A 23,435-nucleotide genomic window follows, 5' to 3' on the forward strand; every position below is an offset into this window, starting at 1 on the left:
TCTAGAATGTATGAACACATTAACACCTTTTCCAGAGCCATTTTATCAGACCCATTGTGTTCTCAGATCATACAGACAATAAAAAAGACAAGAAGTAACAAGAGAATTATGTGTAGGAAGAAGTAACATACTGGCTGCTGCATGCTGCAAAAGTAAAATCATTTTGATAAGATGTTTCCTGTTTAAATAGACATTTGATTGTGTGTCCTTTGGCTTTAAGGAAGTCTCAAACAAAATCCCTTCCCAGTTGCTTAGCTGTCTGGGTGGTTTTTATTACTTTGAAGTTAGGCTTTATCTGCTGGCTTCATTCACAGACTAGCTGGCTGCTTATCACATCTGTGGATCAAATCTTCAAAGGTTTTGTCTGAAGAGTTGGGATTTATGAGGTCACGTGGAATCCCCCTTGGAGGGGGTTCGGCCCATGGCAGCAGAATTGCGGGGAAAAGCTTTTGTCTGTAGGTGATACTGTGCAGGGGAGGGGCTCTGCAATGCACCGGAGGTATGTGTGTGTTGTGGGGTGGTGCTGATAGCCAGGGAAGTGCTGGATTGTGAGCGCTGGCCCATTTTCAGACGCAACATATAGAGAATGTGGGAGACCAGAGTGCATTCCTAGACACAGACTCACCGTGTTGCTGCTTCCAGTAGAGCTGTGTGAAATGTCAGAAGGAATTAGACCCGTGCTGGAATTGACAACCACATCGGGCTCTGCAGCACTAGACTTCGCTGCACTTTTACAGGCAGGCTTAGAAACTGCACTGAATGGGTAAAAATGAGGATTTATTTTTGCCAGAAAGGTGGCTGCTTATTAAAAGTCAAAAAATGAAAAAAACAACCCAAAAGGATGCCTGGCTTTCTGCTTACTTCAACAGCGAGCAGCAGCTGTCAAATCTGCAGCCAAGACTGCCTCGTCCCAGCCCCAAGCGTCCCTTGAACAACATGCCAGCTGAGGCGAGCATCTCCAGTAAAAGCACATTTGAGTACTCTTGCCTCTGGAACATAGCATGATTTTCTGGCTGTGTTCAGGCATGCCAGGCTTTGCTGACTGTACAAAAATGCGAGGGCTCGGTGCAGCAGCATATGTTTGTTGCATTTCTGAGTGTCTTGCAAACAGTTTTAGCTGATTAGGCCACTAGAGATCACGCTTGGCTTCAGAGCAAGCAAAATGATATAACTACATGTGCTGCAAGGAGAGAGTACTCATTTGTGCTGATTTATACCTCTCAGCTTCCCTTCAGGAGATGAAGATTAGGTTAAATGATTGCAATGATCTCTGTTAAAACTGTGTTGGAAAGTAAGTTGTTTTTCCATGGATGAAGCACATTGTGAGTTACCTCCTACAAGAGGATGAACAGATAGGAGGTACTGTGAAGGCAGTATAACCCTGCTCACCGTGAGGGATCGAGGAAGGTATGTAGTAAATATGAAATTGATGTGTTTGGAGATGTGGCCAGCTGACTTCCCAATCAGAATGTGCCACTGCTGCAAAGAGTAGTTTCACATTTATACACTTGGCTCTTGCTTTGGCAAAAGCTGCTCTCTTTCAGCACTTATTAACGCAGCCCCTCTTTGGATCGGAGCTCCACCCCTTGTGAAGCAGTAGAGCTTATTCAGGCTCTGTAGCCACACGCTGTCCTGCAATGGCTCCTCCTCCCCTCCCACCCTTGGGTGGAACCAGAGAAGGGAAAACTTGACAATAGTTAGCAGGCAGCAGAGCTCGCAAGAACTATTGCAGAAGCATGTCCAACTAGCCCAGTTAGCAGTTATTCTATCCTTCCCAAGGGTGCCGCTGAGTGCAGGAGAAGATGGTTATAGCCATGGGAGCCAGGAAAAATCTGAAAAGGGATGAGCAGCCAAGAGACCTGGCATTCCTTGGGCAGCTTCAAAGAGAGGTGAAGTATCTGAATCAGCGCAAGATTAAATGAGCACTGACTGCTGCCATGTTGGCAGAACAGAGCTGTTCAGAGGCAGTTGGACAAGTTTGTAGCTGAGCCGGTTTATCCAGTGTTGAAGATGGGAAGTTACTTGTCTGCCCCAGCTTACTTTGCTCCCAAGGATCCCTTTCGGTAAGTCTTGCGCGGGATTAGCAGTGGATCTTCAAGTGTCGTTTCCCCCCTGCAATGCTATCCTAAGCAGTTAGTGTGCAAGGTGTGAAGAATGAGGTCCAGTGCTTGTGTGCAGGGAACGGCCAGCCTCAGACTGGATCCTGTCTTGCTCTGAGGAGGAGGTGGGGAAGATTCTTATTACCAGCCTCTTCGCAGCTCTCTGGTACGAGGGAGCAGCACCTGTGTTGTGAGGTGGTGTCTGCATAGCCCAGGCAAGCAGGCTCCCTTTCAGAGCAACACTGCGTATGCTGCTTTACCCCGTGCCCCTGTGCTTTGCTCCACTGCCAGAGGAATGAGATTACTAAGGCTGCTGCTTATGGTTCTTCCAAAGCTGCTTGTGCTTGGGCATAGCGCAGGGTGAGGTGAGGTGTGCTGTTGTGAGTTCAAGAAGGTGATGTAATCTGCAGTGAGGCAGTGCACAGTCTTGTTTGAGAAAATAAAGCAGGTACTTTGCAGGTAGCTAGGGACAAGCAGCATGCTTCCCTTACATGGAAAGGATTCTTCTCCTGTGATATTTTTGTTTATATTAACAACCATTCTTGGTCCAATCAAACGAATGAGGCTTGAGAAAGCTGATAGTTACAGAATAAGGCTTTGATTGCATTACATCTCCATAGTGTAAACTCTTAGTGGGGCTGAACACAGCCAGGATGGTGACTGACACTGAGGTGCTGATATGGTGAACGGATAGGGAAAGGCAAGGCTTGCAGTTTCATTGTCTCCCTCCTATTCCCCTCCACTCGGATTTGCTCGTTATTGATCCTGTTCCTGCAAACACACTGTTGTACTGATTTGGGAGTAAGGAGCCTTTTGTTAAAACAATCTAGAATAGAGATAACTAGTGCTGTGATATTGCTAAGCTTCTTTAGGCAACTTTCTGAAACAGCATCCACTTTCAGAAGAAGGAAAGTGAGCAGGCGTTCATTATTTGTAGTATGTGTAGGGCATCATGCTAAGCCATAGACACACCTTCTCCTAAGTGTGTGGAAATAGTTTTGCATAGTCAGAGCTTAAACACGCTGTCTTCTAGTATTTGGTCTGTTTTCTGGCATCTGTTCTTCCTTTTCTAGTGTCTCTTATGTAGCCAGTACACACATGCTTCTGCTAAGTCCTGGTGTGAAGCCTCTGGGTTAGCTACAGGCTGGGGTTATGCAGCTTTCTGTCTGTGTGACTGTCCTCTCCCCAACTCTGCCTGTAGAATTGGACCCACAGCTCTTTCGAGCCTGCCTAGCGTTAACTGATCTATCCTGACAGTCTGTGTGGGGGGTGGGTTTTATTAATGAGCCCTTCTCAAAGGGATCTGTCTCCTCAGTGCCAGGGAAGTCTTTGCTTCCATGAGGGTATTGGCTTTCATTTAGATGTAAAAGAGATGCCACATCAATTGAATCTCCATCTCGCTGAAAACCAGGCTGGTTACCTGTTGTGACCTGATCCTCCTACCGCCCCCCACAAAACCAAGTAGCCATCAAGCAGCAATTTGTGAACTCTTTCTGCACCTGCTGTGCTACAGAGCGTCAGGGCTGAATCCTGCACCCAGATGCTGCCTGGGGTTCCTGGAGGATGGCTATGGGAGGCATACTAATTTATTCTTTATAACGAAGGCTGGGAAGTGAAGAATCATAATGTGTGGGACTGCATTATCAGAGCAGGGCTCTGCAGCTCTGAAAATGGTGGCTGGGCAGCAAGAGGAAACACGTGAAGTGTGGCTGTTACCAGTCCTCCAAGAAACTTGATTACCATGCTTTGTTACTCCGTAATAAGAATAGCAAATCATCTAGGAGAAGATTAGCGGTTTCTAATCTATGAAAGACAGAGGAGCAAGAAATCTTCCTTTCTTTTGGTTGTGGTGACTGGCAAAGATTAGCTTGCTTAATACCTCTAGAAGTAATTGTATTCCCGTCTCAGCTAATGTGAGCCCTGGCAATGGCAGCACTGCAATGCCGTGCGCTCTGGTGAGGAGGGAATGGAAGGAATGGTAACTCTTGTGTCTCCGATCAAATTCTGACATGGCTTTTCAATGAAAGTCACGTGGAACAATCATGTGAAGCCTCTCTCATTTGGGCAAAGGCACTGAAACAGTTGAAACAGTCTTAAAACTATACCTGTGTGCTGTCAGTTCTCCACACCTGACAAATTGAAAGCCTTTTCTGCATCACAGAGTGCACGGTAAGTAACAGAAGGTGCTGCTTGGCAATATGGGCCATAGCCACGTCCTCTTGCTGGCAGTGATTAACAAAGTGGCCAGTTAGACCCATTACCAGCATCTGGCCTCTCTGGGGCTGGTTGCTTTGTTCCTGTTGCCTCATTGCCCTGGGTGGGGTTCGGAGCCTTAGGCTGCAAACTTGTCCTGCCCAGATTTGTTTAATTGCATAGCAAAGAACTGACTGCTTGCTGGCTCCACCCCCTCACCTTCATTTTACTATGGGTGTGTTGCAAATTAGAAACCAGTGCTTATTTCCGGATGCAAGCAAACTAATCAAAGTGCTGTAAGGCTGGAATCAAATCATGAAGAAGTAGGGGAAAGGTAAAGAGAAGACAAGTGTACATGATCCTCTGGAGCCTATCTAAACAGAATTGCAGTCGTGTTGCTCTTGTAGAAATTTTAGATTTTCTTAGGGAGAAAAAGGAGCGGTTGAAGGTGAAATTGAAGAGGGATGAGGAAGGGAAGGTGTTGTGCTTAACAAATAAATAAATAAATAACCCACCTGCTTGGAGAGAACTTAGGAAGATAGGTCTTGAAGTCCTGGTGGAGCAGTCTCCAGTATTGCTGTCTGCATCCCAAGTGCAGGTCTGGTCACAGCTCCCTGTTTGAAGATGTAATCACTCTTGGAGCACGCACTGGTACAGGCATGCATGCAGAAGTCGGATAAGTCTGAGGGATTCGATTTGCCCATGCTGAGCCAGATGTTCCTGCCACAAGGTGATAGAAATCTTTGCTGTTAGTCTCCACTTGCTCTTTTCTCCCTCCCACTCACCTACTTGATCATTCAACGTGGGGTATTTACTGCAAATGAAAGCCAAAGGCTAGTGGTTGAAGGCAAAATGCATTGCAATGCCCTCTAGTCTCTTGCATACCACGAGCAGGGTGTAACCATGACAGTGCCCCAGGGCTGAGGCTGTAACAATGCATGTGCCATGTATAGCGATGTTAAGTTACTGATCCCCCTGCCTCAGACAAAATTGGCAGGGCCTGTTGCACGTGCTGGAGTTCTTTCCCATCACTTGGGGGGGGTGGGTGGGTTTGGAGCTCCTCAGCTGGGAGAACAAACACTATAAAAGCCAAATACATTAGAAGGAACAACTTTCCTGAGGGTAGGGTACGGCACTAAGTACCTCATGAGGTGTGTTTTCCCCTAAAACCTTAGGCTGCTTACAAGCAGCTTCACCGTGTTGCTTTGCAGTTTCTTGAGATGGAGCAAATAACTCTCTCCATGTTGGAGCATGACCAGCTTCACATCATCACGCTCATTACAAGCTGGTGGAGTTTACAAGGAATGTCTTTGGCACAAATAAGCTTTCAGGAAGCTTGGGAAAGGTGAAGTCAACAGTAGCTCTCATCTTAGACCTGGGAGCATGTAAAAAGTGCACCTCCACTCCTACTAGCTGACTTCAGTGCACGTGGTGCTGCAGAGAGGCCTGCTGTCCCGGAGGGCACGCACCCACCTAAACCCCCACCCCGGTGCAATGGGTTCCCTTCCAGTGTAGTAACTGAGACAGTTGATGGGGTAAGGGGCAGAAGAAACTCTTCCACCTTTGGGAAAGCATCATACAGACAGCCACATTGATCCTTGCGGTGTTTCTTTGAACGTGTTATTGGTGAATAACCTGCCTTGGATTCTGCACTCAGAAATGGCCAATACCAGGCTAATTTTCCTTTTAAAGTCTGAGAACGTGCTGCCCAGGGCTAATGGAATAATCTTTAGTGATGCAACTGCTGTCTGTGTCTTACCTCTCCATTAAGTCACACCACTGCGCTACAGAAGTTAAACTCCCTTGCCCAGTGCATCCTGCTGAGGCAGCACTATTTTGTGTCCAGGAAGCCTGAAGATCTGGGTTCTGCTATTTCTGGTGTTGTTTGTTTGGGGGTGTAGGTAGAGGATTAATAATGATTGCTTGTTGAAATGGGAGCTGACACTGATATGTGAAGGATTTTGAGACTCCCTTCATGAAATTAGAGAAATAGTTTTGTTTGGGTTGTTTTTTGTTGGTCATGTTTTGGGTTTTTTTCTCATGCACTATCATCAGCAGAAGGAAAGGGAGAGCAATTGGTGGGGAGAAGTGACTTTCATCACAATTAATTGGATGAAGAAAGTATGTGGAGCTCAAAGGATGAACTGCTTTGAAAACTCCCTTAAACGGATAGTGCTGCAGTTGGTCTTTTGGGAGAGGTCTACTTACAGAAGAATAGAAAGGCTTTCTTTCTGCAAAGCTTGGTGCAAAGCTGGCTTTGCGTTGCATAGGGAAGTGGATCCTGCTTCTCTGTCCCCCTTCCTGAACTGGCTGAGGAGACGGATGCTCTGGCACAAGATGGTGTGATGCTATAGAAACACAAAGTGGAAACGTAGCAGCGCTATCTGCGTACTGGGCAACTTTGCAGCTGGAAGCTTGCATCCAGGAGGAGGGAGAAAGCAGAGGAGCAAAATTTATAAACCTATTGATGTGTTTTAATAAATGGATGGGATTTGTTTTAAACTTTGGAAGCTTGTCTTTTCCTTTGAGGTGGTGGATACCACCTCTCCTTACAAACCTTGGGTTTGGTGCTAATTTTCAGTTGAAAAAGCATTGGGAAATGGAGGGGGTTAGTACGTCCGTAGCGAGAAGAGCTGGTGGTGAGCTGCTGCCGAATGTTTTCTCCATACAGGAGAGGAGCTTTTCCATTGATCTGTCACTTGTTGCCAACTGGAACCTTTTTCCTTTGTTTCCTTCAAGATGCTCTGAATGTCAGGACCCCCTCACTAACTGGTACTATGAGAAAGATGGGAAGCTGTACTGTCACAAAGACTACTGGGGGAAGTTTGGGGAATCCTGCCATGGCTGCTCTCTGCTGATGACTGGACCTGTGATGGTAAGGACTCTAAAGGGCTCCTGCCTGGAGCCAGGACATGCCTGCCTCCAACTCCTCGAACTTGGTTGGGAGTTGCCCTAGCTATTCAGATAACCAAATAAACTGAAGGTAATAGTTTCTTTGCTACTCTGATCTCTAATCAGAGATTGGAAATGAGGGTTGTGTGTGCATCTTCTAGATAGAGATTAATTTTGAACAGGGGTACCTCTTAAAGGAGGGAGTTGTGAAGATCTGAAGCATATGAACAAAGAAAGTAAGGTGCTGAAATGCACAGGCACGAGAAATAGAAAGGTGATTAAGGGAACATCTGTTCAGTTTCTGTAGCACAGTGCCTCAGTGTCTCCATGGGGTGATTTTTTCCACTGCACTGTAGAGTCAAATCTCTCAGCTCAGGATAAGCAGGTTCTGGCTTTGAGGAAGGTTGCCATCCAAGTCCCACCTGGACTGTGGCCAGAGTGGTTTTCTGGCTGATGGCGTCTTGAAGTAGCGTTAGCCCCAGCTGCTTTGAAACATCGAACTCTGCCTGCATAATAATGAGGCTCACCTAAATGTTCCTCTCCTTGCCACAACCTTGCAAATATTTAACCTTTGAAACTGTTAATGAAACATAACCATTATTTTTCTAGGGCCTAAATGAAAGCAGCGTGGTACTCAGTAATATGATTGCTACCTCAAAGGGAAGTACTGGGAAAAGTGCAGACAGTTTCTCATTGCCTGCAAAAGTCTTTGCAAAATACTGTCAATAAGGGAAGTTCTCATAAGGAAAATAGAAAAACAGATCAATGGATAAAAATACTCTTTAAAGGTATTTTGTTGTCTCAGTCTCAGCTCGCCTTTTTTTTTTTTTTGTCAGCTGGCTGGTAAAGTATCTGAATTAGTGCATTGCTTGTCTGCCAAAAAAAAAAAGCCCTTTCAGCTTTATTAATTCAGGCGTAACGTTAGTTATCTTGCCAAGAGCAACTGAACAGGAAGGTTTAATATCTTGTTTACTAGTCTGCAGCAGACTATCAACTATTTTTGATAGTTGAGCAGCTGCCAAATATAGCAGAGGTTCCTGGGACACAAGCTTCGCTTTGCGTGTTGACATGTTTGTTCCAGAGAAGTTTTGCTAACAAGGTGCCAAGGATGGGGTTCAGAAAAGGTAGAATGGGCTAATATGACTCTCCAGTAAAAAAACTGCCACTTAACTTTGAGATCTGAATGAACATGTTAATTAGAGAGGAAAGCAGTAGCTGCATCTGCTGATGGGTTTTGGCCCTACTAAGCTACTCCCTTTTCTGTCTGTAGGTGGCTGGCGAATACAAGTATCACCCTGAGTGCTTTGCTTGTATGAGCTGCAAAGTGATCATTGAAGATGGGGACACTTACGCACTCGTGCAACATTCCACGCTTTACTGGTAAGATGGAGCTTCATGCTTGGCTGCAGAGTTGCTCCCTGCTGTATGTGTAAGCCATGTTTAGCTAGCTCATTGTAGTTCAGCCGAATGCTACACGAAGGAATGCCAGGAAGCTGCCTTTTGAGGGAGGGAGGAAGGAATGGAGTAAGCACTAAAACACAAAAAACTATAGTTTACGGTCAGTGAGAGAACCTAGAAGTGTGAGTTTGGCAGGGAGGGATAGGACACTGCCATAATGACTTTCTTTGCTTCTTTTAGTGGAAAATGCCATAACCAGATTGTGCTGACACCGATGATAGAAAAACACTCCACTGAGTCTCTGCGTGAGCAGCTGCCTTATACGCTGACCCTCATCTCCATGCCGGCAGCTACTGATGGCAAGCGGGGGTTCTCTGTGTCTGTTGAAGGCGGCTGCTCCAGCTATGCCACTGGTGTCCAGGTGAAAGAGTGAGTATGACCAGGTTGTGTGCAATGTACATGTCTGCACAGAGCGAGCTGGTAAAAATTCTGCAGCACTGCTGTACTGCCAGCTGCTTTAAACAGGGACATATGTTGGCTAATAGCCATTTGTGCTTGGTCCCCATTTTGCTCTTGTGACAACCTTAACCGATAACTTTATTTCTCAATGCTGTCTCCTTCACTGAACACAAAACATTTGGAAAATTGTAATGGACTAATGTTTTTTGCCATTGGGCAAATGAAGAGCTCTCCCCAAACCAGCTCAGACCTAAGCACTTGGTCTAATGGGAGCTCCCTGTGTTGGTAGATTAGTATTGTTTTATTTCAAAATACCAATATGAAGGGAAGCATCAGAGATCAAATACTTTTGATAATTTTGGCTAAACTGACTTCACACACAAGCTATAATTCCCATGTTTAGAGTTAACAGGATGCACATCAGTCCAGATGTCCGAAACGCCATCCACCCTGCAGATCGTATCCTGGAGATTAATGGAGCTCCTATTCGTACATTACAGGTGGAGGAGGTGGGTAGAGTTCTGTTCTGAAGCCTCCTTCTCATCTGCCTTCCTACAATTTTTCTATTTCTCGGCACTGTTCTCCCACCCTACATACAGTGTGTGTACACTCATAGTACTCATGCTGACGTAGGAATAAACATGAAGACAAGCTTTGCTACCCCTTCCAGCTGAAGAGGAAAATGTAACAGATGGATATGCAATTAGGGTGCAGTTCTGATTTTGTGGCGTTCAAACATGAAGGGAGGTAACAAGAAACGTGTAGGGCTGTGACATCTCAGAGGACAGAGAGGCTGTGAAGACTCTTCATGTATTGCTAGAAAAGTCCACTGTTCTGATCCTTTGAGAGGCGACTGCTAATAGACAAAGGCTCAGCTGATCCTCGGGAAGAGTTTCCCATTGCAAAATAAGTATTTGATGTCTGTATTTACAAGTAAATGCTTTATACAGATACCAGGTGATGCTGCGAGACTGTAGTGAGACCACCGTTACCTTCACTACACAGGGGTTTTATTTACTGTTGGTGCTGAAGAGAACATTAGGAGCACTATAGACATCTATCAGATAAATCTCCATGTAGCTTTTGCAAAGCTGTTTTTTGCAGCACTATTCAGGATGGAAACTTGTGTAGTTTTTGACCATTTCTCAGAAAAAGAAAAAAAAGTGTTTGGTCACTTGTAGCTGACCAGAAAGAAGATAATTTGGACAGCATCAGGAACTTTTGCATTGCTAGCTTGATTTGTCTGGTAGACAGCTGTGGTGCGCACAACTAAACCACAGCTATGGAGTGATCTCACTGAACTCTCTACGCTGATTCCTGAGGGGCATTCTGCTTTGTCTCTTCTATCTCCTGTCATTTGCGTTCCTCCTGTCTGCTACCATCCTGTTCTTTGGTTTGATTGCAGGTGGAGGACTTGATTCGCAAGACAAGCCAGACGCTTCAGCTGCTGATAGAGCACGACCCTGTCTCACAGCGCTTAGACAGGCTTCGTTTGGACTCCCGTCTTCCCACCCACATAAAGCCGCCCATTTCCCCACGCTCACTCTCTCCACTGGACATCAAGGAGAATCTGGAAGGAACACTCCGACGGCGTTCCCTCAGGTAAAGACTTGGAAGCGCTGCCTCTGACCTGGCTTGCCTTTGCCCTGTGCTACCTGCCTAGGCCCTGCGATTACAAATTACTGCAGAGGCACGATTCACGTCGGATATGAACTTGGTATAAACCATTGGCGAAGCAGCAGAGACCTTTAGATTCTGCTATTGACATGTAGTCTATCCATTCCCTTTCAGGATGGCAAACTTTCCTTAATAAAAACAAGGAGTTCTACTTTTAACGCAGAAAAGCTACTACATTTTATAGTTAGAAAATGTAAAGGTCAGATTTCTACCAGCCTTAAATGGCTGGGGAAGAATGTGTCCTTAAAGAGAATATGGCTGAGACCTAGGATTTGGGAAAAATCTTATTTTCCTAGACTGGGGCACTCAGTTGCTCATTTAGTCATTTACCACTATTTTAATCTTTGTTTAGAGATAGCAAGAGCTGTGTCTTCACAGCTTCCTCCTCCTGTTCACAGAGCTCCACCTCTGACTGACAGTGCAGGAGATGTGTTGCTGTTAGGCAGCTCTGACTTGGAAGCTGCTCTAGGTTTGTAAAGAGCTTCCACGGTGCTGGGAGAGCATCTGGCTTTTGAGATATGAAGGGCACTGAAGCACGTCTAGAAACTGGTCCGTTAAGGAGCTAATGATGGGATATGGTGCACCAAAAGTTTCTTAGCAGCTTCCCTGATCTTCCCATCTCCTTTGTTTCCTAGGCGCAGTAACAGCATTTCTAAGTCTCCCGGCCCCAGTTCTCCAAAGGAACCGCTCCTTCTGACCCGTGACATCAGTCGTTCTGAATCCCTACGTTCCTCTTCTAGCTGCTCCCAGCAAATCTTCCGGCCCTGTGACCTGATTCATGGCGAAGTACTAGGAAAAGGATTTTTTGGACAAGCAATCAAGGTGAGGGAGGTCCCCAAACATTCATCATTTATTTCAATTACAGCAATGTCTGCCTATCTTGGGATCCTTTGCCACTGTTTCAGTGGCCTTTGCCCTGCTGACAGTGATCGGTCTTGGAACTCACCCATTTTGCTCAGTGAGATCCATTTCTGTTTCATCCCCTGACCCCTTCCCCTCTGGCTGCAGGCAGTTTTGACTTTGTCCCCTTTGAATGTCAACCTTGGCCATCCATATTCAGCTCCTGAGTCAGATTTAGAGCTCCAGAGTGCCTATGTCACAGCAACCACCTGGGTGAGATGGGGAGAATGGGGAACAAGCAACACTTTCTTTTATGAGCATCTTTCTCAGGAAGAGGTGCATTCAACTCCCTGATACAGCATTTCTCACCCACCCTTAGTGTGGCATGCTTGGGGGTTTGCCAGGCAGATGTAGTGACCATCTCTGAACCTCCAGCAGAGCCTAAATGGCTTGTCAGTGTGGTGGTAGTAGTCAGGTCTTGCATGACTCTCACAATTAAAATCTCCAGTAATAGCAGTTCTCTTGTAATTGAGCTCTCCGGTCTTGACTGGGGGTGCTTCAGCAGCTCCTGTCCTGGCATCTCTGACAGCATCAGGGGGCAGCTTCCTCTGCCTTACCAAGGTGCTGTGAGCTCCTCAGTACTCCCATCGCTATTCACCATGTTATGGGACTTCTCTCCTTACACCTGTATAAACTTAGCTGTCCAACCACCATATTCATCTCATGTTTCCATGGAAGGTGGTGAGTCAGTACTACAAACCCAATGCTTTTGATCCATACTAATGAGCATGTTTCTCTTCTCCTCTGCTCATAGAGAAATATCAGGTCCAGGTAAGCAGAACATTTCCTCTGTTGCATGCTTTTGTCATCTGCGTCCCCACAGTTAATGGCACAAAGGCGGGTTTTTTTCTGCTCAAATTACCCAATAGCCATCCTGTTCTGGTGCATGCTCTGGGAGTTAAAATTGCCCTCTTGGAGTTTCATGATGACACTTGTTTCAATTTTGCTGGTATGTCAGCTTAAGAATTCCACTTAGCCTTGTCTTGTCTTGTCTCTTCACTTCCCTTTATCTTTGGGTATTAGATGTCCCTGGCTTTCATGTCCCTGGCTGAAACGCGTAGTGTTCCTGGCTCGCTACTTGTATATGGATGCTTGATTTCAGATGGGAGCAGAATAATATTGTACTCTTGCTTCTGTTGTGTTATTCCATGCATTCGTATCCCACCTATATCAGCCTTGCTATGTCCCATGGTTCCAAATGGAACTAGTGTGCCACAGTGTTTGCAAGAGCTCATAAGCTTCCTAAATACTATGATTGGGTCTTGTGTTCTGGATTGCAGTTCTGGAGGTTTTCTGAAAGGCTTTTTATTTTAAAGGGTATGAGGTAAAAAAGTAACACCTTTCTTGAGCTTCAGAATGACTGTTTTGGATGCAACAAGTACTGTATCTGGTCAGAATAGTTCCTTTCTGTTCCTAGAGAAAAAGTGGTTGTTTAGTTACCTGGAGATCTTGGGGAGAATGAGCTGTCCAAGTTAAGCAACTGAAGGGGAGAGGATTTCCAGGAAAACCTGCTCATCAGAACTTGGACCCTTTCTACTTATTCATGCACCTCACGCAAGCAAGGCAGAGCTGGTTAAAAGAAACCTCTAGAACACAGTGAAATGCTAGGAACTCGTTGGATGCAGGCAAACGGCTCTTCAGGAACTGGAAATGCTTTCTATGTTGAGAGCTGGGAATCTTATTACCTGATGTTTATGGTGCATTTCTGCGTGTTTGCCAGACATTGGGACATTCCTTGCAGGTAGCAATACACTGCTCCCAAGGAGCGTGGTAAAATAACTGCACATGAGTAAGTTTGATAAGCTCATCAGAAACCATCAGGCTTTAGAGTCCCTGTAAAACCAAAGCATGTAGTAATGTAGTTTTGGGTTTGGTTTGGTTTCTGATGCAAGTGAATGTCGATTCCTTTGCTGATACAGAATGTAGTTATGCGAGCATCATGCTGGGCAAGTCCTTTCTGTAAGGGAACTTGAGGCATGCACAAGTACAGAACTGATGCCTTCAGAAGCTTTGACAGCCCGTATGTGTGCTCAGCCCTATGCTACCTAAAATGGAGACTTCAGCTCTGGTTCTTGGGATACTGTTGATCTCTTGGTATGTTCCTCTGTCAGCTTTAGGTAGTTTCTGTTACATGAAACAGAATCTTTGTTGAATTCTGAAAGGAGAAATCTTATGCAATTTTCTGCAGATCCCTGGGCTCTGAATTTTCTCCCATCTATATTCCCCTCTGGATGGTGGCGAATGTTACCCTCTCTTTCAGAAGAGTTGCAAGAGCATTGGAGCTATGTATTCTTGAACTGTGCCTGTAGTTGTGGTTTCTGTTTCCACCAGGTGACTCACAAAGCAACAGGAAAGGTGATGGTGATGAAGGAGCTGATTCGCTGTGATGAGGAAACACAGAAGACTTTCTTGACAGAGGTAAGAGCAAGATTTCAAAAAGCTTCTGAGCCAGTAGTGTGGTGGAACTCTCTTCCATCTTCTCCAGAGAGTGAGTGATCATGCCAGCAACCTGGCAAGCATCAAGGCGCTGAGGGAGACATCACATGGGGAAAAGCTGACATGAGCTGTTTGCTGCAGTGAAGTGTGACTCAGTTACACTGAGCAATAGACGTGGCTTCAGCTCCCAGTTCATTAATTTTTCAATGATAAAAAGCAGCCTGAGTCTGAGGCAAATTGAGCTGTGCAATACATAAAGGATTTATCCCTTGAGCCTTGTGCATAAGTACAAATGACGAGGGCCAATATCTGTACGACTCCTGCTGTATTTAAGCTAAACTGTGTTCTTGGTGGCTGCCTACATGTTTTTCAAAGTCAAATTTAGCTTAAAGGCAGCTCCCTAAACACCCGATGCTGCTATTCCAGCCCTGACACATGGAATACAGACAAGATAGGAGCTCTCCAGGGCAGCTGTCTCTTCAAAGTTAGCCAAACTTAAGAGTGCTCTTCTTAAAGACTAAGATCAGGTTAATTGCAAAGTGTGATAATGAAGAGGCAACAGTTAATTGACTGCCTTAAGGTTGGGGTTTGAGTGTACTCCTTGATCCCTGAAGGGGACCTCCAGCATTGGAGTGTTTGTCACCATAGAGAGGATCCATCAGGACTTGTTCCATTCTCTTCTCTGGGGTGGGATGTCTCTGCTTCCCAGGTGAAAGTGATGCGCAGCCTGGATCACCCCAATGTGCTGAAGTTCATTGGTGTACTGTACAAGGACAAGAAGTTGAATCTCCTCACTGAGTACATTGAGGGGGGCACCCTGAAGGATTTCCTCCGCAATGCGGTGAGTGTGGAAGCCTGGTAGGTCTCTACTCAATGAGGCTGGCAGTGTGTTGTTGGTTGTACCAGTGTTACGGTGCTTGTTGTTAGTCTTCTCCTTTAGAGCTGTGTGGAAAAGCTGCTTCATAGCTGTGGGTGGCCTGAGGCAGGAAGCATCTTCTTCCTGGGGCTGTATCATCTTTCTCTGACTGCTACAAGAGTCCCTGTTGCAGAGGAATTTCTGTCACCAGCTGGCTGGTAAGATAGTCCCTGACTATTGAGGACTTGTCTTTCAGGATCCATTTCCCTGGCAGCAGAAGGTCAGCTTTGCCAAAGGAATTGCCTCTGGAATGGTGAGTCCCGCTGTCCCTTCGTCACAAAAGAAACCTCCAGGGTCAGGGTTAGCTGCTTCAGCAGGGTGGTATATGAGGGGTTGTGGATGCTCCCTGACTACTAGCAACCGGTTATTGAGGTCTGTAAATGTGAAGGGACCTACTCGCCTGGGAACCCCTAACACCAAGTTTTCTCCCTCTGTTTCCAGGCTTACTTGCACTCCATGTGCATCATTCACAGAGACCTGAATTCACACAATTGCCTAATCAAGTTGGTGAGCTATACCTCTGTTCCCCACAGCATGCTGCTTCCCTCCTTAGTTTGTCATCTTTCTCCCTTGGTTTTCTCCACATAATGTTCCCTCTTTTGTCAGGGCAGAACTGATTTCAGAGAGGCTCTATGTGCCCTAAACAAGGGAGCTTCATCTTCACACAGCATTTTCCAGACTGATCTAGCTTTCACCATTTCTTCATTCTGTTCTCTTACCCCCTTTCCTGTGGTAGCATCTCCTATTAACAGTCACGTTACGAGAGTTAGTACAGATCTATTCTTTATTTCAACTATAAAATGTTCTCTACAGCTGCTTCTGTTCTTTTAACCACTTGATGACTTTTCTTTATCGGCACTCAGGATTCAGACAAGTGCGCGGGTGTGTGCTCTCTCTTTTTGAAATGTTAGGTCACAAGATTTTTGTGTAGCTTCATTCCCTCAAGCCTTGCCCTTATTCAATTGGCTGGAATATGAGATTAGCATGTAGGCTTCAAATGACCCAGGATGAAAGTCTACAGTAATTCCCGGCCAGGTAGAATAGGAAGGTCTGAAAGGAAAAGTCCAGGTTTGTCCTGGCAAGTGTAGCGAAATAAATTGATGGGATTAGTGTTAGTGACCACACAGGAAATAAGACAATAGAGGAAATGATGAGTTGGGTGATTGTGAACTGGGTGTCTTACACCTGACTAGACAGCTTGCTATGCTCATCTGGCCACAGGAAACCTTGATAATTGCCCTTACAGTGTAGTTGATAGTGAACAGGAGTTGCAGCCTCTTTGCTCCTGAAGGGAGCTGCGAGGAATCATGGCTTGCACTAAATCCCTTGTGTAGGATAAGACGGTGGTGGTGGCTGACTTCGGTCTGTCTCGGCTGATTGTGGAGGAAAGAAAAAAGCCCACTTTGGAGAAGCCATCTGCCAAGAAACGAACCCTACGCAAGAGTGACAGGAAGAAGCGCTACACTGTGGTTGGCAACCCATACTGGATGGCCCCAGAGATGCTAAATGGTAAGATACTGATACCAGGGTGCAGGTGAGGAGACAGCCTTTGACAAGGTATAGGGATGACAGGATTACTGAAAGCTTCTGGGCCCTAGTAACAATCAAACTGATTAGAGCCTGTGGTTTTAGACCTGCTAATGTGCAAGCTTATTTATACACACAGATACCCTAGCTGCATTTCTCTTGCAGTACCTGACCTGATAAGCCTTTGTACCGGCCGAGGTAATGTTTCTGGCTTGACAGCAGGATTCTTCGGGACAGCAAAAGACCTAAACTTGCTATGATCCCGATAACAGGGAAGACAAAAGAGGCCTGAAATAAGACTGAACCTGAGATTAGTTTCTGTTACAGCTTCATGCTCTGGAACTGCCCTTGAGACAAGGAATCATTAAACTCCAGGATGAGGCTTACATGTGCTGTTGTGTAGATCCAGGGAGAAGCCATCTGCTGCCAGGTTTGCTAAAGCCTCAGGATTGGGGTAGGAGTTGTCCAAGTGCAAGGAACTCTGTTTTTTGGCATGCAGCCCTCAATTGCATTAAGGATTAACTATGTCCCTTAGGGGAAAAACTGCCCCTGCAGAAGTTGAGGTAAGGGTGAAATACAGTGGTTACAGTTTCCTCCTAATGAGCAGGTCGGTCTGACCAGGTTGGGCAGTTTGGCTGGCTATGATATCAGTATTGGCCAACGTAGTCCACCAGGGAAGGGAGGACTTGGCTCCTCTCCCCAAGCTGAACTCTTCTCCACGTTGCTTTCTCATGTGCTGTTCTGTTTTCCTTCTCTCAAGGCTTACAGGCCCTACTGGAGTTTGAGGCCGCTTCTCAGAGCCTGTCTCAGACCTGGCATTTGTCAAGAGAACAGCAAGAGTGTAGTCTGACATCACCTCTGAAAGCAAGGCTGTTTACCAGATATTGGCTTGGGAGGGGCGTGTCTGTAAGCTGATAATGGCATGCTGGAGCCAGTCTGCTTTCCCAGATTCAAAGTGCTGCTAGTGTGTAATTTACTATCTCTGCAGTCACTGCAGCAGGGACTGGGCACTCACTGGCTGCTGGGAAAGCTGAACACTGACTCAGCGCACGGTAGAGACGCACTAGAACAGCAATCAATGGAAATGGGCAGAAGCCATCCATAGTTATCCTTAGCATTTGCTCAAACCTCTGATATATAGGGCTTCCCTGTGTTGTCCTTTAATTAATTCCCCAGTAGAAGAAAGAAGTGGGGTTAAAATATGTGATAGCAGCGTACAGGAAGATGGGGTTGGTATACATATCCTGGGGCAACTGACCCTGCTCAGGTTTAAGCCTTGCTTTGTCCCTTGTTTTAGAGCCCTCCAGAGAATAGGTTTAGTTAAGCTTTGGACTGGCAGCTCCTGGAATAGCTGGATGGGGAACTGTCTCTCTCTGAGCTGAATGTCTTATGTTTCCTGCAGGACAGAGCTACGATGAGACAGTGGACATTTTTTCATTTGGGATTGTTCTCTGTGAGGTAAGATGAGGACATTACATGGCATCTTTGATGGACTTCTTCCCCATTGCCATCTTCTTGCACACATTTTATCAGTCAGTTTTCTGTGTCTGAGTGTGCAGTCTGTGACCTAACAGCACAGCGGGACTCCACAGGCTGGGAGTACAAGCTTACCCTGCCCCTGTTCCCTCAAGGAAGATAACTGTCTTGTAACATTTTGGTCCCAGAGAGAGTTTCTTCCTGGACTGAAGGAAATACAGAGGTTCTTCCTGGACTGAGAGAACTTGTAAAAAAAGTTCATCAAGTTCTGATTGAGCCCTGGTATCCATTTGAAAGTAGACATATTCCCTAAAACTGTGATACTTTTTTCTTGTTCTACTGCCTCATTAAAAGAACAATCAGCTGTATAATCTCAGCAAATTCGTGGCCTCCACTGTGGATGGCACTTCAAAGAATGAGAAACTGAAACCTCTTTGCAGGTCGATTAATGAAGCTTGTATCCTGAAGTCTGTTGGCTTAGTTTGTCTCTAAGCCAATGCACAGTCTTACTGTTATATCAGGCTTTTCTGTCTGCAGAGCAAAGAGCACCACTCAAACGCTGCAAGGTATTTTCAGTTTAAAAGGTGTGTTAGACAGTGGAAATACAGATGAAAGGTGGGGTGTTATGTGTACGCATAACACAGCAGGAAACACCAGGGGAGACCAGCACAGTTTCATCTTCAGTGTTTGGATGAAGGGGACAAAGAAAATATCTGTGCATAAATCTTTGTGGCCTCATCTGGAGCTCTCTTTACACGGGGACCTCCTCTCAGAGAATGTTGTGGTTGCGAGTGATAGATTTAGGAACTTGAAAAATCTGTATGCGGGAGTAAAATAATTGTTTCATCTAGGAAAAAAGACAAATAAAGGGGTAGTAGCATATGAACATTTTCCTTGTCACCAAAATAAAGATGCTAAAAAAAGAAGTTATACACTGAAACAGATAAGGAAATAACTCTGCCAAAATACATAATGGGCGTTCCACTGTCTAGTTACAGGATGTGGTTGTCCTGCTGAGTTATTGGCATAGAAAAGCCTGGGTGGTTATAAATAACACCCTTTTTGTGATATCCAATGAGGCTTTAAACATAATATTGCTCCCCATGTGAGAGTTTGTATTGACATTGACCTTGTCTGAGTCCAGATCACCCCACGGCTCTCCACTGTGGTTTCCTTCCTTCTTATTACACTTTGAGTCCCCTAGTGCTGGAGGTGGTGAGTGCTGGGACTTGCAGTGCTGGGGCGGGGCTTCTCTCTGTTCCACCCAACTCTTTTCTCTACCCGCTCTTGCCTGCAACCTCCTGCGCATTGGTTATGGTTGTTCTTCTCTCCACCCCTACTTTCTGGCTGTGGGTGGGGTCGAATCTGCCAGTAACAGAGCAACTCAGAATTTGTGGTGCTGTGGACTTCACAGCATTGTTTCGGACCAACTCCATAGACACAGGAGCTTTGCTGGTGGTGTGGTGAGATTGTGAGAAGGGAAAGATGGGATAGTGATGTAGGTTGTGTTGATTACCTGCGATGAGGAGGGGCTGCATCATCCCCAGCAGCATACAGCACAGTAGCTGATCGAGCAGCAAGACTGTGTCGAGCTCTCTGGGCGGCGCACATCATCCTATATCTTCTAGCAGAGGAAGCCTGGGGAGAAAGAAAAGGTGTCTGGGCCTTCCTTCACAACAGCAGCCACGTGGCCAGGTCTTGAAAAAGCTTCATGTGAAGTTTGTCTGTGTGCAGTGCCTTGCTTGTTCCCTTGTGCAGCTAGCCCCATTAGAAAGGAGGAACAGTGTTTCTGCTCTTTCCCTTTCACCCAAATACTTTGAAGGAGCCTCTGCCCAATGCTAAAGTTCCCTGTTTGTTAACACTTGGGAACTGTTGCTGTACTTAACCGCTGCTCTCATTTTTCCCTAGATCATAGGCCAGGTTTATGCTGACCCGGACTGCCTCCCACGCACACTGGATTTTGGCCTTAATGTCAAGCTGTTCTGGGAGAAGTTTGTTCCTGCTGACTGTCCTCCAGCCTTCTTCCCTCTGGCTGCCATTTGTTGCAGACTGGAACCAGAGAGCAGGTAGGTTTGGGGTCTCAAGAACTCCTCTTTGTAAGTCTGGAGGATGTGTCTGTATCTCCTTGGTGGAAGGACTGCTCTGCACAGAGGGTGGTAGAGGGCTATATTCTAGCCTTCTGTGGGAATGCTCAAAGGCTTCCACATGAGGAGAGACTAAAGACTCGTCAACGTGGGAGAGAGAACACTGTATATGGTAGAGGTCTCTGAAACAATTTCCAAGACAGGGTAAAGGAGGAGTGATTGTTCAGGGTTTCTCATGTACAAAAAGTAGGGGCAGACCTTGGCAGCAGCTCTGAAATGTGAATATTTCATTTGATTTCAGCTGTGAAACTTGTAGTTTCAGAACAGTGTTGATGCCTAGGGGGTTCCAAAAGAGCCAGACCTCCCTGGTCATTGGCCGTAAAATCAGGTAGCCCAGACAGATGGGATCTTTGCAATCTCGGAAGATGAATGGGGAGGGATCATGTCCCTGCTCCACCTCTGTGCACAGGATAGTAGCCTAGATGGACAACTAGCCCAGCCTTTCCGGATGCCCTTCTGTTTCCTCTTTCTCACTTGCATTTCCTCACTGCTGCTTCTAGGCCCCCTTTTTCCAAGCTGGAAGATTCCTTTGAAGCGCTCTCTCTCTACCTGGGAGAACTTGCCATCCCCCTTCCATCTGAGCTGGAGGAGCTGGACCACAACGTGAGTGTGCAGTATGGACTGAACCGTGACAAACTACCTGAAAACACAACCTAGTCAGCTTGTCCTGCTGCCTGCCCCACTTCCATTGGAGTTGAGATGAGTGACAGGGAGGGAGATGCACTTCAGCCACTTCCAGGGCATTAATGGGGCACCACGGTGTGCGTTTGCTGCATTGCTTCTCTCTCCCCACCCAACACCTCTCCTTGTGGACATCCTGATTCACTGTGGATTTCTGGCATGTTTCAGAAGCAAAAAGGGCTGTTTCCTGCCAACTGCACCTAGGAAAGCTGCTCAACACTATTTTTCTGGCTTGAGAAATGTTTCTCTGGCCTTTTCAGGCTTCTTTACTGTGGTGCCTTAGAACTTGGCTGCAAGCTGTGAAGCCACCCTGGCCCATCTGCCGGGGAGGGAATTGGTATAGGATACTCTCCTGGGCAAGGACCAGCACTTCTGGAGCTGCTTCTCCCACTGACTGCCCTGCTCAGAAAGCTGGGGAAACTGGACATCCAGCAAAAGGCCCCACCAGGACAGCGTGCGTGTGTATGTTTGCATGTGTTTTCCAAAACAACCCACTGAGATTTTGGCCTCCAGTGTGCATCAGGGGAGGGAGTGAAAAGCCCCAGGAATGAGCAGCTCTACTGAAATACCTTGTCTGTGGAGAAGTGTGTATGAATTTTTGTTTTGGTTTGGTTTTGTGGGTTTTTCCTCCTCCGTCTCCGAATACCTCCAAAAGCCTGGCTAGAAACACTAAGACTGAGCTCTGCTTGCCCCTCCTGATGGTGAACAAGGCAGGCAGCGATTGAGCCGCTTGAGCATCTTCAGACCCAGAGCCTGCACAGTGAGTTTGTCTGCCCAAGAACCTTAACCTAGGTGAGAGTATTTGAACCTGACTCTGTAGAACTGCACTAGGCGCTAGCGGCAGACATCCCTGGAGTGCTGAAGCTGCTTGAGCTCTTGGCCTGTGGATGTGAGGTGGTAGAAGGGGTGGCAGAAAGTGCTCTTCAGAAAGCCAAAAGTCTGAAGTGGCTCAGACTCCGTACATGGACAATAGCAAAGGCTACTTAAAGGATGGACTTGTCATGAACAGAAAAGTGCTGGAGAATGTCCCATCCTCCCAGGAGTGGCAGCTGCAGAACTAGTATTTCAGTTGCCATTACCTCATCCTTTCCTGCAGGCTGTGCAAGTTGCTCCCTTTGAAGGTCCTTGCTGCTGCAGCACCTGAGCTGATTCTCCAAGCAGAAACTTTCCTCAGGGTCATTCCCTGCTTTTGGGGAAAAAAAAAGGGGCTTGGAGTCATTGGGAGGTGGGTAGGGGTGTATTTTCTTCCAGCACTTCTCTTCTTCCTCCCTCAGTGGGAGAAGGAAGCAAGCTACTGCTGTAGTAGCTCACGTGGTTGGCAGAATTGAACAAAAAGCTGTCTCAAGTCCTGCTCTTAAGTTTCACAAACATCTTGGTTTAACTGGATTTTTAGCGTGTTCCTTTCTTGCCCCATCCCTTCCTTCAGTATTGAATGGTGGGGAGTTGGTGTTAGTCTTTGCTGTTACTTTGATTTCCTCCCCCTACCCATGAATTTAAAGTATTATGTAAAGTAACATGGGACCAGCCACCACCTGACAAAAGGGGGGGGAGGGCATGGGGTGGTGTTTTTAGTCTGTGTAGTGATGTTTTAGAAACACTGGGGACTTCCTGTGGAGGAGCCTCTCTAAACTGGGTCCAGTGGATTCAGGACTGTTAACAGGATTTGCCCTTTCTTTCCCCCTCCCAGGCTGGTTTGTGAGGGGACCCCTGAAGGGGAGAGTCCTGGGTGATGTGTGGGTGGGGTTTATGAACTGTGATTTGCACAGCTCCATGTTCTAACTAAATTAAAAAGCAGTAAATGTATGCTATGAAAACAAGATTGTGGTGCCTCTCTGTTAACATAAAGCAGGAAACTCTCAGGTTTCTATTGTTGTCACACAACAGCAACATCAAAACTGCACAGATGGGTATCTAGAACTCACTTTCTTGAGCCAAAGGGCTCTGACACATTTACAGAACTACAGAAGCACAATGCAAGTGCTCTGTAGTACTACATACCTGGAGTGATGGAAAGGGAAGAACTTGTCAAGCTTGGTTGGTTGGTTGTTTTCGTGTTGGTTGGGTTTTTGGTGGCTTTTTTTAAGGGTAGACGGGAGTCAGCAGATCATAGAGCCTCTCTCCATTTTCCTTTTCTGAACCAGGATAAAAATACAGCCTGTTCTTGGAAACCTCTTATTCTGAAATATGTTGTTCAAGGGGCATTTATTAAGGCAACAACTGAACAAAAATGCTAGCTATGTCAGTACCTCCTGTAACCTGCTGTGCTCTGTCTCCATCACGCTTTCCAATGCAAGGCCCCAAGGGATGGAGCTGCTGCTGAGCAGCACCAAAGCAGAACTGACCTGCGTCAGTGCAGGAAGGGGCTGTAACCGAGAGCATCTTCCCACGGGCCAGCCTGCTTAGTCAGCACAGCTCACACACCCACAGCTGCTTTTCAGGAACAGCGTCCCAGTCCAAGACTAGCTGCTGGCAGCAAGGAGACAAGCTCCATGCCCCTAGTGGAGACACTGCTTGTAGGGATTTACCTTTGGGCCTGGCAAACTGAAGTAGCATCTTCCCTTCGCCTCAATTTAAAGTCTGCAACAAGCAAAAGGATGCTGCTCTGGCAGGAGGAACATACAGATAAGCCACAGTCCA

General features: G+C 46.3%; 1 protein-coding gene and 1 long non-coding RNA gene across 4 annotated transcripts in view; one reads left to right on the forward strand and one right to left on the reverse strand.

The window, feature by feature from the left end:
• The window catches only part of LIMK2 (LIM domain kinase 2), a 31,891-nt gene extending 9,279 nt beyond the window's left edge, over window positions 1–22,612 (forward strand). For 2 of the 3 annotated variants that reach the window (XM_054844861.1, XM_054844859.1), the window contains exons 3-16: window positions 7,032–7,167; window positions 8,455–8,564; window positions 8,823–9,011; window positions 9,445–9,550; window positions 10,447–10,643; window positions 11,354–11,540; window positions 13,950–14,036; window positions 14,764–14,895; window positions 15,167–15,223; window positions 15,412–15,477; window positions 16,305–16,479; window positions 17,900–17,955; window positions 19,882–20,039; window positions 20,618–22,612. In XM_054844861.1, coding sequence (XP_054700836.1) covers window positions 7,032–7,167; window positions 8,455–8,564; window positions 8,823–9,011; window positions 9,445–9,550; window positions 10,447–10,643; window positions 11,354–11,540; window positions 13,950–14,036; window positions 14,764–14,895; window positions 15,167–15,223; window positions 15,412–15,477; window positions 16,305–16,479; window positions 17,900–17,955; window positions 19,882–20,039; window positions 20,618–20,774 — 1,813 coding nt within the window. In that variant the 3' untranslated portion in view covers window positions 20,775–22,612. Of the gene's footprint in view, window positions 1–1,931; window positions 2,064–7,031; window positions 7,168–8,454; window positions 8,565–8,822; window positions 9,012–9,444; window positions 9,551–10,446; window positions 10,644–11,353; window positions 11,541–13,949; window positions 14,037–14,763; window positions 14,896–15,166; window positions 15,224–15,411; window positions 15,478–16,304; window positions 16,480–17,899; window positions 17,956–19,881; window positions 20,040–20,617 lie in introns of those variants that run through there. The other variant, XM_054844862.1, reaches the window with a different exon arrangement.
• On the reverse strand, window positions 25–21,986 carry LOC129213963 (uncharacterized). Its single transcript, XR_008579579.1, has 3 exons — window positions 21,878–21,986; window positions 19,490–19,611; window positions 25–5,012 (listed from the first exon to the last, which is right to left on the reverse strand). It is a non-coding gene; the product is annotated as an uncharacterized LOC129213963 (long non-coding RNA).
• Window positions 22,613–23,435: the final 823 nt, after the last annotated feature.

This window comes from Grus americana, chromosome 16 (genome assembly GCF_028858705.1).
Source record: "Grus americana isolate bGruAme1 chromosome 16, bGruAme1.mat, whole genome shotgun sequence".
Lineage (NCBI taxonomy): Eukaryota > Metazoa > Chordata > Aves > Gruiformes > Gruidae > Grus > Grus americana.